Here is an 18939-nt window from a genome sequence, read left to right on the forward strand (position 1 = left end):
TTGGCTTTAATTACTAAAGCAGCTATTCTATGGTTAGGTCTTTACCAAGCATAAATGGAAGCATCTGCGCACCAAGAACCCTGGATAAGAATGTTTAAATCAGAACAATCCATAACATCTCCAAATGGAAACCCAAATGCCTATCAAATAGAAAAAATGGATAAATATCCATTTTTGTGTGTATATGCATATCCATATAATAGAGCACTACACAGCTATCCACACATGAAACGACATGCATGACTGGCATATGTAATGTTGAAAGAAGCTAGACATGGAAGAATACACCTAGATGATATATATATAGAAGTCAATAAATACACAAAACAAAACTATAAGGTTAGAGGTTAGGATAGTGGTTATTTCTGGGCAGGCAGTGGGTGGTGATTAGAAGGAAGCATGAGAGGGGCTTCTGGGTGCTGACAATATTCTATTTTGTGACTTGGGTTGCACACAGATGTAGCCCCATGATAATTTACTAAAATGTACATATTTTCTGTGCTTTTTCTATACATGTTTTTCAATATAGTAAAAGTTAAACAGAAAGTAAAACCAAACCTAATCAAAACCAAAAAAAAAAAAAAATCTGGCTATATTGTCCCTATCACTAATTCAGAGTGTTGGAATTTTTTTTCTCTCAGCAACAATATAACAAATCAGTTAGATCTTAATACCTAGAGTTTAGCCATCAGAAATCGTACTCTCTGTACCACTATATTCACTGCAGCATTATATACAATAGCTAAGATTTGGAAGCAGGCCAAGTGGATAAAAAAGCAGTGATACATTTACACATCGAATACTACTTAGCAGAAAAAAAGGAAATCTTACCTTTTGTGACAGCAGGATGGACCTGGAAAGTAGTATGCTAAGTGAAATAAGCCAGTCAGAGAAAGACAAATATATGATTTCACTTACGTGAAGAATTTAATGACCAAATAAACTAACAAACAAAATAGAAACAGACTCATGGACACAGAGAACAGAGTGACAGCTATCAGAGGGGAGCAGGGTTGGGGAGGTGGAAGAAAATGGTGAAGGGATTAAGAAAAAGAACCTCATAAACACAGACAATAGCATGGTGATTACCAGAGGAAATGGGGCATAGGGAAAGGTGGAAGAGAGTAAAGGGGGATAGATAGTGATGAAGGAGACTTGGAGTAGTAAACACACATACAATATACAGATATTATATTACAGAATTGTACACTTGAAACCTACATAATTTTATTAACCAATGTCAACCCAATAAATTCAATTAAAAATTAAGAAAAGATTCTACCAATTTAAAACTATAGTAGCATTGAAAAAAAGAAGTCTAACGCTGAGATCTTTGGCTATAAAAGTAAATTATATTGTTCATTTACGTTAATAACTCTACCCTCCATTTTTTATCATGTAAATTCCAAAAATACATAATTCCTGTTAGATCAAGTCCAGATTTCTCAATCTACTATTAAAAAGCTGCTACTATCCTTCTACTATCTGGTTCCATCTAACAAGTAGAAAATTATCTGCTCCTAAGTGACAACTCAAATTCTCCATTCCTACTAGATTGGCTTCTAGCCAATCCTCACTCAAATTGTTATTCAAATGTGATTCTCTTTTCCTTATGTCCAATCATCTAAATTTTAAATCATCTTTAAGAATCTGTTCAAGTACTACCTCCTTCCTGAAGCCTAAATAATTAAGTATGTATGTTATTTGTATATAGTTTTAGCTTGCTTTATCTCTTCTAATACACTTTAAGATTTCTTTTCTAGAGCATCAATTACAGTACCTAGTTCATTTAAGAGATGGTAAAAGCCTGATAAACATCCGATGTCTGCATGTGGAGATATGGGAGGCTAGAGAGTGAAGAAGTAACAAAAAGCCAACTATTCTTCCACAGTCCCTAAGAGCATTCCTGCTCTGAAGGCTTCCAGCTCCAGGCCACAGCTGGGCAGTTTGAGCCTGGGTCCTTTCGTTAACGTGCTGTGTGTAGTGGACACTGACACGCAACTCTACGTGGGAGGGGCAAAACACAGCCAGTTAAAGCTGAAAAATCTGGACTAACATAGAAGCTTAAAAGCTCAGATACATAGAATGTTTTTATGAGTCCCAATGATTTCAGAAAGAGATTTTTTGTTCATAATTTAAGCAAATACGATCAAATCTTTAAATCTTTAAATCTTTAAACTAACATTAAAAACAGCCTTCTTCCATAATTTGGGTATCCTAAAAACCTCTGATGAACTAGTGCTTTTAAAATAAACAAGTAGAATGAGCCAAAAAAAAAATCACAATTTAATGACTGGCTAGTCTCTGAAGACATTGTCAATCTGGTGTGATATGTATGGCAGATTAGCATATGGTATCTGAAACAAAGATCAACTAGCAAATGTAAGAATTAACTTTATTAATGACTTATTACCAACACTAGCAAATAATTGGCTTACTGAAACATCTTTAAATGAAGTGTTATAAGGGTGAGCTGATATTTACGTTAATCTCCAAAAGACTGGCATGTGCCATCACTTCAGAAGTCCTTAATGAAACAGAATATCCAATTAATACGCCAGTGATCTCTCTAAGGCAAGGGCCCCCAACCCCCAGGTTATGGACTGGTACCAGTCTGTGGCCTGTTAGGAATTGGGCTGCACAGCAGGAGGTGAGTGGCAGGGGCGTGAGTGAAGTTTCCTCTGTATTTACAGCCACTCCCTATAGCTTGCACCTCCACCTGGGGTATTCTCATAGGAGCACGAACCCTACTGTGCACAAAACATGTGAGGGAACTAGGTTGTGTGCTCCTTATGAGATTTTAAAGCCTAATGATCTGAGGAGAAGCTGAGGCTATGATGCCAGCCCTGGGAAGCAGCTGCAAATATAGGTTATCATTAGCAGGGAGGTTTGACTGCACAGAGACCATAATAAATCAATTGCTTGCAGACTCATGTCAAAACCCCATTAATAAGCAGCAGATGACAATTAAGCTGCATTCAGTGGCAGGCTTTATAGTGGCAAGTGAGCTGATGTACTTCAATTGCACAGCTGCATCTGGTGGCAGGCTTTACGTCAGAATGTGACACTTAGTCCACGCATGGCCCACCCATTATTTCATTCACCACTTGCATCTGCGCCTCTTTCCTGCACTGTGCACTTGTCTCAGTCACAGTTTTGGTAAGCCCACATGCTAACCCTAGCCAAAAGGAGTAAAAAATAAACATCACTGGAGAGCTTTTTTGAAAAGGGGGAAAGACCCAATGATGAAACAGCAGAAGACTCTAAGACTGCCAACAAAAAGAAAGCTACATTTAAAAGAAAATACCAAGAGTCCTACTTAAATTTTGGGTTCATTGCAACAGGTGATTCCCATTCTCCCATCCCACTTCATATAGCGTGTGGACCGGCTATCCAATGAAGCCGTGAAACCTTCAAAACGGCTTCACCACGTGGAGACCAAGCACCCTGCATTAAAAGACAAGCCTTTGGAAATTTTTTAAAAGGAAAAAAAAACAAAACATGAACACGAAGAAAAGGCAATTATCAAAGGCCACCATTTCATCAGATGTGTCTGCACTGAGAGCATCAGTTTCAGTGGCTAACCGCATTGCTAAAGCTTAGAAGCCCCTTACTGTTGCTGAAGAGTTGATCCTGCCTGCTGCTGAGGACATTTGTCATGAGTTTTTAGAAGAGGCTGCCATTCAAAAAGTGGCACATGCTCCTCTTTCAGCTAGCACCATAACTAGAGGAATTGATGAAATAGCAGAGGGTATTGAGGCACAATTGTTAGAGAGGGTTAATGAGTCACCGAGGTACTCAGTACAGGTTGACGAGTCTACCAATGCTGACAACGAGGCAACAGTGCTTGTTTCTGAATGATATATTGTTCAGGAGGATGTGCATGAGCATATTTTATGTGCACTTTTGTTGCCAACCAACATCACAGCTGCAGAATTCTTCAAGTCTTTCAGTGATTACAAATCAGGAAAACTGAATTGGTCATTTTGTGTCAATATATACATGGATGGAGTGGCTGCCATGACTGGACAGCTTTCTGGTTTCACTACTCTGGTCAAAGTGGTCACTTCTGAATGTGAGTCTACGCACTGTGTCATCCATAGAGAAATGCTGGCTAGCCGAAAAAGGTCGCCTGAACTTAACAACATTTTGCAGGATGTGATTAAAATGATCAACCACATTAAAGTACATGCCCTTAACTCATGTCTGTTCACGCAGCTCTGTGAGGGGATGGAAGCAGAGCACACACGTCTTCTCTTACACATAGAGGTGAAGATGGTTTTCTAAAGGGAGATACTGGCAAGAGTTTCTGAGTTACGATAGCCGCTCCAGAGATTTCTTTTAGAAAAACAGTCACCACTGACAGCACATTTCAGTGACACAGAATGGGTTGTAAAACTTGCTTACTTGTGTGACATACTCAGCATGCTCAGTGAACTCTATCTGTCACTACAGGGGTCACCGACAACTGTGTTCAAGTTGGCAGATAAAGTGGCTGCATTCAAAGCCAAACTGAAATTATGGGGACAAAAGTGAACATTGGGATTTTTGACGTTTCAAACATTAGCAGAGATTTTGAAAGAGACTGAGCCAGGGCCTTCTTTCTCCCAGCTGGTGCATGACCCCCTGTCTCAGCTTTCAAAAGACCTTGAGCATTGCTTCCCAACCACAAAAGACCCCGAACTGGGGAGGAATGGACCCAAGACCCATTTATGAATAAGCCAGGTGCTAGAAGAGGATTAACTGCTTGAGATCACAAATGGTGGTGGCTTAAAGGTATGTTTGAGACAACTTCAAATCTCCAAACGCTCTGGATTAAAGTCAAGGCAGAATATTCTGAGACTGCCACAAAAGCACTGAAAAGCCTGCTTCCATTTCCAACATCCTATCTTTGTGAAGCAGGGTTTTCTGCAGTGACAGCAACCAAAACAAGATTAGAGTAGACTGAACATAAGCAACACATTTTGAGTGTCACTGTCTCCCATCACCCCCAGTAAGGACCATCTAGTTGCAGGAAAGCCAGCCCAGGGTTCCCACTGATTCCTTATTATTATGAGTTGTATAATTATTTCATTGTATATTACAATGTAAAAATAATAGAAGTAAAGTGCACAATAAATGCAATGTGCTTGAATCATCCCAAAACCATAGCCCCCTCCCCACCACCCCAGTCTGTGAAAAAATTCTTCCACAAAAACAGTCCCTGGTGCCAAAAATGTTGGGACCGCTGTTCTAAGGGACATGAGCAGCATTTGTTTGTGTTGAAAAGTGTATGTCATTTAAGATTTAAGTTAAAAGTCCAGAGAATTTCAACATACATGAGCTTTATGATAGGGGTTGTTGTCTTTGATTCCTGGTAAATATCTCCGCCTTCCCAAAATGGTCTGAACAAACCCATCTCTTTCACAATTCTTCACTGTCTCTTTCACAAAATGATTAATCCCTACAAAGAAAAAAAAGTACAACAAAAGAGCATTATTAATTTCATTCAATTAGTTTAAAAATAGTGAAACATATCAAAACTCCACCAATATCACATCATCATTTGCATATAAACTTTCATTCACTTTTTGTAGATTCAAAAAGTTAGAAATAAAAGGGACTTTAGGAATGATATAATCTAACTCTTTGTTTTTAACCAAAATCAACAAATTTTTTTTAAAACAACTAAACTCCAGCACAACAAGCAAGTAGGATGTAAAACCTAGGATGTTTTACTCCAGAGTCTTAAGAGGATTCCATGCTACTTTTCACAGGTTTCTGTACTTTAATTATCTTAATCCTCTTTTACTCTGATCTTATCATTTCCAGGCTTAAAACATTCTACCAGCTCCCTGCTACCATCTAAACTGCAATCCAAATAGGACCTAACTGAAATTAATGCATAAGTTGTAATTTTCCATTGGGAACATATACAGCCTACTTCTTAAAATTCAAAAAGACTATGTATAGTGTACCATTTTTTTATGAATGGTTTACTTGATCAGTTTAATCTTTATTGTATTTTTCCCATTACCATTTGGTCCCCTTTTACCCCTCTCCCCCTGCTATTCATACACATTCATGTCCCCTGTACCAGCCTTCATCCTTTGCAATATAGGTCCATTCTTATGTCTGATGAATCTCCAGGATAAATTCTTTGCTCCAGGTGGGGCCAATCTCATCACTGCTCATTCCTGTCTCTGAGCTAGAGAGGTTCTTTCTCTACATACTTTAAAACACAAAAGTATAGAGATTGTGCTGATCTACCTCTATTCATCTGTATAACCTCTGCTTTCCCATGGCTCTGCTCATCCTGAGTATTGGGTTGGCCAGAAAGTTTGTTTTTTTCCATAAGATGGCTCTAGTAGTGCTTAGTTGTCTTTAACTTCATTCAAAACAATTTTGTTAGATTGTATTGTAACAGCTCTCATACCAGTGTGCATTTTAAAAAACATCAAAGCTGGTGAATTTTTGTGTAGCCATTTTAATATTGAAGGTGGAAGAAAATATACACATGCTTTATTATTTCAAGAAAGGTAAAAACTCAACTGAAGTGCAAATAAAGATTTGTGCAGTATATGAAGAAGGTGTTGTGACTGATCAAAATGTGTCAAAAGTGGTTTGCAAAGCTCCGTGCAGAGATGTCTCAGTGGACGATGCTCCATAGTCAGGTAGAACAGTTGGAGTTGACAGCAATCAAATCGAGACATTAACTGAGAACAATCAACATTATACCACATGGGAAATTGCCAACATACTCAAAATATCCAAATCATTAAAGCTATAGGTGAAAATAAAAACCAATAACTTTATTTTACAGAAAAGAACCATATGGGCTTTTTGGCCAGCCCAATAATCAACACTAATGTCTCCCAATTGCAACTCCTCTTTTGAAGATTTCTGTTGTGTGGCTGGCACAGGAACGGCATCTGAGGAGACTGTAGGTGAGAGGAGGAAGAAAACCCTATCCTACCAGATAAATCTATTGGTGATATTTGACCACTAGCATGAAAGTTCAGAAAGCAGTCAGGCTGTCATCTTTTTCTCTTTAAGAATTACTGTGATATCCAAACTTGCTGTTGCAAAGAATAGGAGTTCCTTCTTTCTTTCTGCTGCATAGTTTTCCATTGCACAAATGTACCATAGTTTTTTGATCCACTCACTTACTGATGGGAGAGTATTATGCTAAGTGAAATAAGCCAGGCAGTGAAAGACAAATACCATATGATCTCACCTGTAAGTGGAACCTAATGAACAAAACAAACAAGCAAGTGAAATATAACTAGAGGCATTGAAATAAAGAAAAACTGACAGTAGCCAGAGGGGAGGTGGGAGGGGCTATTGGGGGGGAAAGGGGAAGGGTCATCACAGAACATGTATAAAGGGCACATGGACAAAGTCAAAAGGGGGTAGGACTAAGGGTAGGAGGTGGGGATGGGTGGGGTGGGGGGAGTGGTGGGGGAAAATGGAGAAAACTGTACTTGAACAACAATAATAAATAAATCAGAAAAAATAATTTCAAAAATTACTCTGATATTATTAAGAGCAACAAAATGTTGATATTTAAGAAATCTCTACAAATTCTCTTACCTGACTGTAGTAGGCCTTCAAATATTCAGAGATTGCAAGAACTACTTTAAAAACAATCATTCTGAGATATAATTTAGATACAATAAAAGGCACCCATTTCGGGTTAACAGTTTGATGTATTTTAATAAATGTATAGACTTCTATAACAACCACTACAAGATGCAAACCATTTCATCAACTTTACAGCCAGACCCTTATTATCAGCCTCGCTCACTCACTGATGTGTTTTATGACACTTAGTTATGACATCTTGGTTTTTTTATGTTCTTGAAATCCATAAAAATTGAATTCCACTATATATTCTCATTTATGTCTCTCTTCTTTTGCTAAGTAGTATTACACTGCAGAGATACACCAAAATCTGTTTATCCATAATCCTGTTGATAGACATTTGGACTGTTCCCAATGTTTGGGCTGTTACGAATAAAACTACTATAACATCCATGTACAAGTCTTCCTTTGGACATGTGTTTTCATTTTTCTTGGGCAAATATAATAATACCCAGTAGTAGAACTGCAGGATCAAATTGCTTAGATTATGTTTAACTTTCTAAGAAAAAGCCATACTACTTTCCAAAGCGATTATGCCATTTTACAACTTTATCAGCAATGTAAAAGAGATACAATGTTTTTATTTTTATTTTTAATTTACAGTCTGATTTATTTGATTTACACTTAATTTTTAAATGTATATATGAAGAAGAACTTCTGGCTTGGTGGAGTAAGGACCTATGAAAATCCCCTCTGGTGTGAAAGCAATAACACTGGAAAATATTGTCAAAATAAATATTTTCAGAACTCTGGAAATTAACCAAAGGTTTGTAACAACCAGAAGAGTGTGTATTCAAGACAAATGGCTAGAATAATACAAACAGTGACTGTTGAAATGTAACTTGCACTACTCTTACCCCCTCCCCTTAGCTCCATGGTAGCCTTGAAACCAATGACATTTATTCTAGAGTAACTCTGAACTGCAGATCCCTATCAGCCATTGGAGGGGGCAAAGCTGATTGGAGCTCCCCATCATCTCTATTCCCAGACAACTGTCACTATTTGATGTACCTGGTGACTCCCTGAAAAGCACCATTCTCAGGATTTGTCCATTATTCAACAGTCTGAGAGCTCATTCTGTGTAGACAGCCCTACTCTCTGCCTGAAGGTACAAGGTAGAAATTCCTGTAGTGCAGTGTTGAATCAAAGGGATGACAGGGAACAATCTTGTCTTGTTTTATCTTACAGGGAATATCTCTAATTTTTCACCTAGGAATACTGTATGCTGTGGATTTCTGGTATATACCGTTCTTAACAAACACCTTTAGATTCTTCTCCATAAATAGTTGCTGCTTTTCATCCCATGTGTTTTCTGCTCTCATTTGGATGAAGGGGAAGGGACTGTCAAAGAACATGTATGAATGACCCATGGACAAGGACAACGGTGTGGGGACTGACTGTGGGAGTGGGGGGTGGGCTCAGTGGAGGAGGGCAAAGACAGAAAAATTGGGACAACTGCAGTAGAATTACAATTAAAAAGTGAATTTGGAGTTTTAGACAATAAAATCAGCACACTTTATTAACAGACTAAAGGAGGAAAGTCATGCAATCATCCCAATGATTTTAATTTTCTTTTCCCTGATAACTAACAATGATAACACTTGATGTGGTCATTCATATATATGTATTTTCTTTTGTGAAGTATCTGTTCAAATCTTTGACCTTTATTTTATTTGATTGTTTACCTTATTAGAATTGTGTTCTAAGAGTTCTTTATGTATTCTGAATGCAAGTTCTTTGTTAGCTAATAGGAGCTGCAAATATTTTCTCTCAGTCTGTGGCTTATCTTTACATTTTCTTTCTTTCCTTTTTTAAAAGATTTTACTTAACTTTTAGAGAAAAGGGAAGAAAGGGAGAAAGAGGGAGAGAAACACCAATCAGCTGCCTCTCGCACACCCACAAGCGGGAACCTGGTCCACAACCCAGGCATGTGCCCTGACTGGGAATCAAACCCATGCCACATCAGCCAGGGCTACATTTTCTTAATGGTGTCTTATCAGTGTTTATCTTTTATGATTCAGTGTTATTATCATCTAAGAAATCTTTGCTACATCAATGCTACAAAGCTTTTCTCCACTGTTTCTTCAGAAGATTTATAGTTTAAACCTTATTTTTAAGTCTATGCTCCATATCAAGTTAATTTTTGAATAGCATGTGAGATAAAAGTTGAAGTTCACTTTTTTCCCACACCGGTATCTAGTTTTTCTAACACCAGTTGTTGAAAAGACCATTTTTCCTTCACTGAATTACCATGGTAACTTAGTTGAAAATCAATTTGCCATATATATATATATATATATATATACACACTTCTGGACCCTTTATTGTGTGGTCCATTGTTCTCTATGTCTACTCTTATGCCTATCTTAATTATTGTAGTTTTATACTAAGTTTTGAAAGCATGGAGTATAAATACTCAACACTGTGCTTTTCCCAAAAATGTTATTCTAGTCCCTTTGAATTTCCATATAAATTTAGAGTCAGCTTGTCTAATTCTTCAAGGCTCTAATGAAATTTTTATTGGAATTGCATTGAATCTATAGAACACTTTACAGAAAATTGTCATCATACTAATATTGTGCCTTCTAATCAATTCATATGGTAAACCTTCCACTTATTTAAGTATTCTTCAGTTTCAGGATTGCTTTGGAGTTTTCAATGAAATCTGGAAATATTGTTAAATTTAGCCTAAGTACTTCATGTATTTTGATGTTATTGTAAATGGTTTTATTTTTACTTCATACACTAACTGCTTACTCCTAATAGAAATATAACTGATTTTTATAAATTGACCTTGTACAGTGGGAGCTTGCTAAATTTAGTTGTTTTATAAAATTCATATGATTTTGAAGTATAAGAACATGTCATGTGTAAAGTTTCTTTTGGGGGCTTGGGGATGGGGACAGAGGAGGTTACAAAAAGGCATAAAAGAACTTTCTGGGGGGATGGTTCCATACCCTGATTGTGGTAAGATTACACCACTGTGCATATTTGTCAAAATTCATAGAACTATACACCTAAAAAAGTGAATTTTATTCAGTGTAAATTATACCTCAATAAACTTCCAAAGGAAAAGATAATTTAAAACAATGATACTCAAACTGCTCTATAACAGCAATTGTTCTCTCCACAGGTTCTGGTACATTTACTCAATGCTTTACGGTTTCCTATTAAAGCTATCTAAACCTAAAGCGCAGAAAACTTCCAAGATTTTATGAGATAGTCACAATTACACAGTACCATATATATCAACTATATTTTGTTATTCCATTTCCATCCCTTCTTTTAGGGAAAAATGCACCTCTTAGTAAATATTCATAATAAGGTTAATGTTATTTAATTAACATGTCTGATGAAAACTTCTGATTAATAGAAATGTTAATAGAAAATTCTGTACCAAATTTTTCAAAATTAATACAATGTGGAAAGACATTTGAAAAGAACAGGATCTAGAAGAGAACACTCAAGGCCTCTTTACCGGTGTATCTGGATCTGAAGGACTCGATGTAGCAGGCAGCATCATTCTCTTTAATGCCCATCTGCTCTCCCAAAGATTTTGCTCCCATTCCATAAATGATTCCATAGCAAATCTGAAAGGGAGCCATCACATTCAGTAAGTAAATTAAAGATCATAACTACATAAAATACAAATATAAAAAGTTCACTAAGATTGAAATTGGTAAGCTTTCCATTTCATAGTGAGTCAAAGAAATGATTAAATCTGCTCTTACGGGATTAGAACCATAAAGATGATATCCAGTGAACATCTTTTCTACCTTTTAGAATACATTTTTAAAAGGGAAAGAAAGGGAGGGTAGGAACAAATATGAATGAATATGAATGTTGTGTGCTTTAAGAAAGTAATCCTAGTGATTTGAAAGGAAAGATTTATTTCTGACTCTTTGCCATTTATCCAGCAGTCTTCAGAGAGGCTTTCTACTGCTCACAACTCCTCATAACATCAATAACTTCTGTTTTAAAAAATGCCTCAGAGTAGGAAAGAAAAGCTACAAATATTCCTCTCCTAACCTGTAGAGAACACTAAAAGAGCTTGATAAGGGGTAGGTTTGTTACAAATAAATATCCACTTCACCTCAGAGCCACCTGAAATCCTGCAACTGCAGAGTTCATTTGACTTTAATACAAATTCATGAAGTTTTTGGCATAATGAAGAAAAACGGTCTAAATAGGTCAACAAAGAAACTCTGATTTAATAATAGATATTATGTGGATTCAAACCCTAGTTCCAACATGCACAACATGTATTATCTCACACAAGCTGCCTGAACACTTAGCACCTTGATTCCTTCTTCCGTAAAATGAAGACAGTGACACCTACATCATGGGGCTGTTCGGGTTAAACAGGTTATTGTTGTAAGTTTTCAGGAAACTGCACGATATAAAGCAAGTTCTATATAAATGTTGTTAAATAAAATTTAAGAGGGTAATTTGCAAAAAAATAATTATCAGAATTCTAAAACACTTTTAATGTGATGAGACAGCTACAGGTACTTTTTTTCCTTTTTTTCTCTCTTTGAATACATTGAGACCATTATTTTCTTCTTTTTTGTTTTCCCTTTTGATTTTACTATGCTTTATTTTGTTGTGACACTTACTTATTTTTTAACTCAGACATTACTTAGTGCCAGTGAGATCTCAGTAAGACTCAAGGACTATATGGTTCAATGCATAGTAGTCTAGGGGGAAACGCTACAGTATAAACACTATTAAATCACACAAGAACTTAATAAATAGAGGCTGCTATCATCAGGGGATAAATGTTCAGGTTACAGAGTGAAAACATCTACATCCTGGCATTATGAACTTATCCTGGCTCTACCACTTACAGCTATAAGAGCTTAAGCAAATTACTGACTTTCTGTGCCTCAGTTTCCTCCTGTATAAAATGAGGATAATAATAATAACACCTATTTTGTGGGTTTATTATGAGGATTAAATATGAGAATATTACTTGCTTTATCTAGGATTTGGTTCTTGCTAAACGCAGGACCCCAAAGGAGATTAAATATTCAGAGAAGACAAAGCTGGCTTTCTGAATCATGGAAGAAACAAGTGTCGGTGCCAAACAGTGATGAGAAAAAGTGTTTCTGCCTAATGAGCCAGTCAAGAAATACAGCTGTAACTAAGTAAATGTAAAACTAGTAAAACAAGATCTTAGAGGCGGGAGTGGTGTGCCTTTACCTTGACCACCAATATTACTTTGTTGAAAATGGCATTAGATTTCCCACAGGTCATGTGGCAAGAAAGTATCAGTGTTAATTGAGGGCAGAAATGGTACAAATGTGGCCTTTGATGTCTTCTGTGCCTGACAGTCACTCAGGAGTAGAAATTAATGTGGACCCACTTGAAAGGACCAAGGACAATATGAAGTTTCACAGCTGGATTAGCTAACCAGTGGCCTGAAAAAACTAAAAAGCTATCAGTTACAATCTACAGCTCAGCACTATTTGTTTATCAACAAACATTTAGAGAGTACCTTTTTATAAAAAGCACTGTGGCTCAATGCCGTGTGAAAATAGAAAGATGAAAATACAGGTGCTTACAGACTGGAAAGAGATTTTTAAATGCACACAAACACACAAGGACAGCCGCCGCCACCACCATGTCTACCACAAACGCATGTGGCCTCTCAGACCCTAACTGCCTCAAAGTCTTATTCTTTTCATTGGCTCTATGGAGACACGATAAATACCATGAGACAGGCTCATAAATGTGGTTTGAAAAATCAAAAAAGAAGAAATCAGTCCTCAACCGCAAATGATGGAGACAATTTTTCAATTTTTTAATCATTACAATTCTCCTTTATGTTAAGCATGGTCACTAGACTTACCTGCTTTGCTTGCTGCCTCAGGTCGTCCCCAACAGACTCTGGCTCAATCATCTTCCATTCGGCTGCAACACTCCTGAAAACATCAGCTCCAGTGTTTAACACTTGAATGAGACGATTATCGTGGGATAAATGAGCCAAGATCCTCAGTTCAAGTTGAGAATAATCGGCAGCTAATATTATACCACCTGAAGTAGAAATAGTTTTAGAAAAGCTGCTACAAAGGAAAATTCAAGTTTTATATAATTAAGCAGGATGACAGAAATTCAGTTCTAACATAGAACTATGAGATCATGTATCTAAAAGTTAAAACCTTGCTCTTAATATGATGCAGTTCAGTTCTGTAACTTATATCATTTTTTTCATTTAGCTTTCAAGTATGCATAATATGTGTAAAGTCACCCTGACCTCTGCTCCTTGACCACTGTAGCAGTGCCTCCCTCAGCATTTCCAAAGCACCTGACAATCTAAAATGTTTCTTCCATGCCTCTCCCACACTGTTAGGGATGAGAGATTTAATTTTCCTTTGCATTCTATAGAAAACTTTGCACAATTCCTGGCATATGATAGGATCTCAAATGGTTATTAAATAAATGAACGAAAATACAATGAAAAACTGGTTTCCAATGTGTGCACATTTTACATGGGCTGGAGAGAAACATGAGCTATACTTTGATCATAACAAAGATACTCATCTGCTGCTCAGTTAATTATAGTGTATTCCCATGAACCAGAAGGTCACGGATTCGATTTTTAGTCAGGGCATATGCCCCATATGCCCAGGTTGTGAGTTTGATCCCAAGTTCAGGCAGTTTGAGAAAGTAACCAATAGATATTCCTCTTTCTCTCTCTCTCCTGCCCCTTCCTTTCTACTCTTTCAAAAAGCAATGAAAAACAATGTCCTCAGGCAAGGATAAAATAATAATCAAGTAGTTGATATGTGAAGGAAAGTTTTTAAGAGGATTCAGATCATTTATCTATGGATTAGAAATGACTGCATTAGATACGTATGGCAAAGTCAGAATAAAAAAAATAAGAAAAGCAGGTTTAAAGAAAAAGAAGGAAAACATTTGCAACTAATATTACAAAAACTCATTGTCATATGATTTAAAAGGTGCAACAAATCAAGAACAAGACAAAACAAACAAGTAGTACATGCAAATAATAAGAATAAAAGAAACTGACACTTCTAGTCAAGATAGCAGTATATGCAGACATGGCTCACCTCTTTGCACAGCCACAACAAAATTACAACTAAGATATAGAACAACTATTGCTCAAAACTGACAGAAATTGAGCTGAATGGAAGTCTGACAACTACAGAATTAAAGGAACCATCCGGACTGGTAGGACGAGCGCAGATGCTGAACTGGCTGGTCCCACATCCACAGGTGCTGGATCAAAATTCAGGAGGGACAGCTCTGGAGCAAGGAGTCCCACACCTACACCAGGCCCCCCAGTCCAGGGTTCCAACGCAAGGCAGATAAGTCCCCACAACTTGTGGCTGCAAAAAACTGCAGGGATTGAGCTGGTGAAAGAAAATTCTGCAGCCCCAAGCAGTTTGTCTTAAAGAATCCACACAGGGACTCACCTACTCAGACTCAATCCCTCTGGGCCCTGGCACCAGGGTGGCAGCTTGAGGGGCACCAGTGTCATCGGTGGGGAGGCTGAGATGTCTGGCATCAAGGTGAGCATAGGCTATCGTCCCTTTTCCAAAGCCTCCTCCCACAGAGCCAAAAGATTGGTTCCATATCTAAGACTCCATCAACCTGGCTAACACTGTTCGACCCACCTTGGAGATCCCCAGAGACTCTACCCCACCCAACTTATGGGACCACCCAAGCTGCTTTTCCATATGAATAGCTGGTCTTGGCTCATGCTGTACAACTTCCTAAATCCTCTCAGACAAGTAGCAGCTGGCCTCAGTGAGCCCCAGGTCTGGCACTAGCAGCAGCCAGCACAGATTCACATCTTGGCTTCACCTGGGAATCTCCGAGCCCTGCACAAGTAGCAACCAATTCAGATTGCTTTATAACTCAGGAAGGGTGTCCCCAGGCAAAACACAGGTGGGGGCTGATCTTGGCCTGCAACACTCAGGAAACCCCAGGGCCAGTGCACCCAGTGGACAGCTACAGACCACATCAGAGCACCACCACCCTGCCTCGGCACAGCTGATCCTCCACAGAGGGTGGAGGTTGGTGCTAAGTGGTAACAGACATTCCTTAAAGCTGACTGGCCTGGATAAACACCTCCCACTGATCTGCCAACAGCAACCAAAATAAACTTCAAAAGGAGGGTGTATTCAGCCCACACAAAGGGCACACATCAAGTACCCAGCCTCGATGATAGGGGAGGCTGTACCCTTGGACCCTACAGGACACCTACTACATGAGGCCACACTACCAAGACACAGAGTCAAAACAGCTCTAGCTAATACATGGAAACAAACACAGGGAGGCTGCCAAAATGAGGAGATGGAACATGGCCCAAATGAAAGAACAGATCAAAACTCCAGAAAAAGAGCTAAACAAAATGGAGATAAGCAATGTACCAGATGCAGATTTCAAAACACTGGTTATAAGGATGCTCAAGGAACTCAGTAAGGACCTCAGCAGCATAAAAAATGCCCAGTCAGAAATGAAGGATACACTAACTGAAATAAAGAACAATTTACAGGGAAACAACAGTAGAGTGGATAAAGTGGAGAATCAAATCAATGATTTGGAACATATAGGAGCAAAAAACAACCAATCAAAACAATAAGAAGAAAAAAGAATCCAAAAAAATGAGGATAATGTACAGAACCTATTGGACAACTGTAAGCAATCCAACATTCACATCATAGAGGTGGCTGGAGAAGAGAAAGAGCAAGAAATTGGAAATCTATTTGACAAAATAATGAAAGAAAACGTCCCTAATTTGTTGAAGGAAATAGATATGCAAGTGCAGGAAGCACAAAGAGTCCCTAACAAGATGGACGCAAAGAGGACCCCCCCAAGCACATCATAATTAAAATACCAAAGGTTAAAGATGAAGAGACGGGAGGGACATGTGGGTGAGAGGTGAGGGGTTTAAGAAGTACAAATAGGTAGTTACAGAATAGCCATGGGATGTTAGTGCAGTATAAGAAATGAAGTAGCCAAAGAAATTATACCCATGATCTGTGGACATGAACAAGAATAAGGAGATTGTCTGAGGGAGTGGGGGGGGCCTGGGTGGAGGGGGACAAGAGGAGAAAACTCAGGACAACTGTAATAGAATAATCAATAAAATATAATTTAAAAAAGAATGAAAGAAACTTAAACATATTAAAGAATGCTCAATTTCACTCACAAAAACAGAAATGCAAGTTAAGTCTATAGCAACAAAACAATTTTCTTATATTACAAAAATCCAGAAGTAGGAGAACATACTTTGTGACAAAGCTGAGAAAGAAATACACATACACTGTTATTAGGAAGTAAATGGTAACTGTCCTCCATTAGATGGCAATTTGACAATAACTATCAAAACTGCACAGGCTTTTCCTCTGTGACTCAGCAAACAAGCCCACAGATTGCTATACAGATTACCTGCACATAGACCAAACTGCTTTATGTATAAATTTCTTTACTGATGAACCCTTTTACTAAATGAAAAAGTAAGGCATATAACAGGATATATGGAATGTGTAATGGGTATTCTTTGTGTAAAAATAGGAGAAGAAAATATTACATATTCATATTTGCTTATATCCACATAAAAACACTGAAAATATATATAAGAAACTCATAAACACAGTTATCTATAAAAGTTACAGATAATAGCATAGCTAGGACAGGGAATAAGGCAAAGGTTATCAGCATATACCTTTTATCTATTTTGATTTCTGAACTATGTAAATAAATAACCAATTCAAAATATGTAAATACTAATTTTAAAAAAATGACCACTAAAAGACAAATACCATAAGATCATATGATCTCATTTACAGGTGGAATATAATGAACAAAATAAATGGACAAACAAAAAGGCATAGATACATGAAACAGACTGACAGCTGTCAGAGAGGAGAGGAGAGATGGGGTACGGGGAGAAAGAAGGTGAAGGAATTAGCCAAAAAATATAAACAAATAGCACATAGACATAGTCGGCAGTGTGGTGATAGCCAGAGGGAAAAGGGGGTGGGGACTACGTGGAGGTGGGCAGGGGAGGGGGCGGGGAAGGGCACACGATGCAATGTGCAGATACATTTTATTGAGGGGTATGCTTGAAACCTGTACGGCTTGTGAACCAATGTCACCCCAATAAATTCAATAAAAAACAAATGAATAAATGAAAGATAAGCAGATGTGATATCATAAAAGACATAACCTGGAAAAAAGTAAAATGAAACAGATGACCACAACTTTAATGGCCTTCCTGCCACAAACAAGGTAAAACTGGACAAAATACATGAAATAACTGTTTTGAGGTGTTGGACAACAGGCAATTCAGGACTGTGATCCTTGAGAAGTGGGGGGATAGGGAAGATGGGGCGAGTCACGCACCTGTCTAATGTGTCTGAACGGAGGCACTTTCCAGGACGCATTGCAGGGAGGAGATGAAACAGCACTACGGTCTGTCTGAGCTGAGGAAGTGGAAACTGGAGTTTGGGCCCACTGACGCAGCTCAGGATTTGTGAAAATTGGGACAGAAACTGTACATAAAGGGGGCACCAGAAATATGCACAGTAATCTCTCTGGATTTTTTGCCTGTGCAAGGAACAGGCAAAAAAACAAACACTAAAGAAGTAACTATTGCCAAAGAAAGAACCACCAAAGCATAGCTGTCAGCTGAACAGCTACTTGAACGACATGCTCTCGAATGTTGAGAAATGTCCAAGTCCTGATCAAACTGAGTGGAGAGACCTCGCTGACCAACTTGAGCATCAAGACCACAGCGAGACCAGGCCTTACAGTCAAAGCTAACCTGGCCCTGGTAAAGGCAAGCAGTGTGGCAATCATTATGTCCAGCATTCAATAAAAAAAATACTATTCATGTGCAGAACCAGGAAAATGTAACTTTGACCAGAAGAATATTCAATCAACAGAGAAATGGCCCAGGAATTAGAGATGATGAAATTTTAAGTGGCTAACATAGATATGTTCAGAAATTTAAAGAAATATGAAGATAATGATGTAACAAGTGAATTGCCATAAAGTAATTAAAACTACACACAAAAAAATCAAATGAAAATTCTAAAACTTAAAGTACAATATCTGAAATGTAAAATTCACTGAAAGGATGAGACAGCAATGAGACACTGAAGGTGAAAAGATCTGTGAACATCGAAACGGTCAAGAGAAAATATCCATTGCAGCACAGAGTGGAAAACACTGGGAAAAGGGAATAAAGAAGAAAAGGAAAAGCTTCAATGATATGTGGGACAATACCAAGTGGTATTACCTATGTATTGATATATTTGGAATAATAGGAAGAAAGAGAGA

At 37.9% G+C, this 18939-nt stretch overlaps 1 protein-coding gene across 1 annotated transcript in view; it reads right to left on the reverse strand.

Annotated features, from left to right (window-relative positions):
- Window positions 1–18939, reverse strand: part of POLQ (DNA polymerase theta) — a 119309-nt gene that overhangs the window by 12668 nt on the left and 87702 nt on the right. The window contains 3 exon segments of the mRNA XM_036018151.1: window positions 5319–5443; window positions 11102–11213; window positions 13475–13659. Coding sequence (XP_035874044.1) covers window positions 5319–5443; window positions 11102–11213; window positions 13475–13659 — 422 coding nt within the window.

The sequence above is a fragment of the Phyllostomus discolor genome, chromosome 2 (genome assembly GCF_004126475.2).
Source record: "Phyllostomus discolor isolate MPI-MPIP mPhyDis1 chromosome 2, mPhyDis1.pri.v3, whole genome shotgun sequence".
NCBI lineage: Eukaryota > Metazoa > Chordata > Mammalia > Chiroptera > Phyllostomidae > Phyllostomus > Phyllostomus discolor.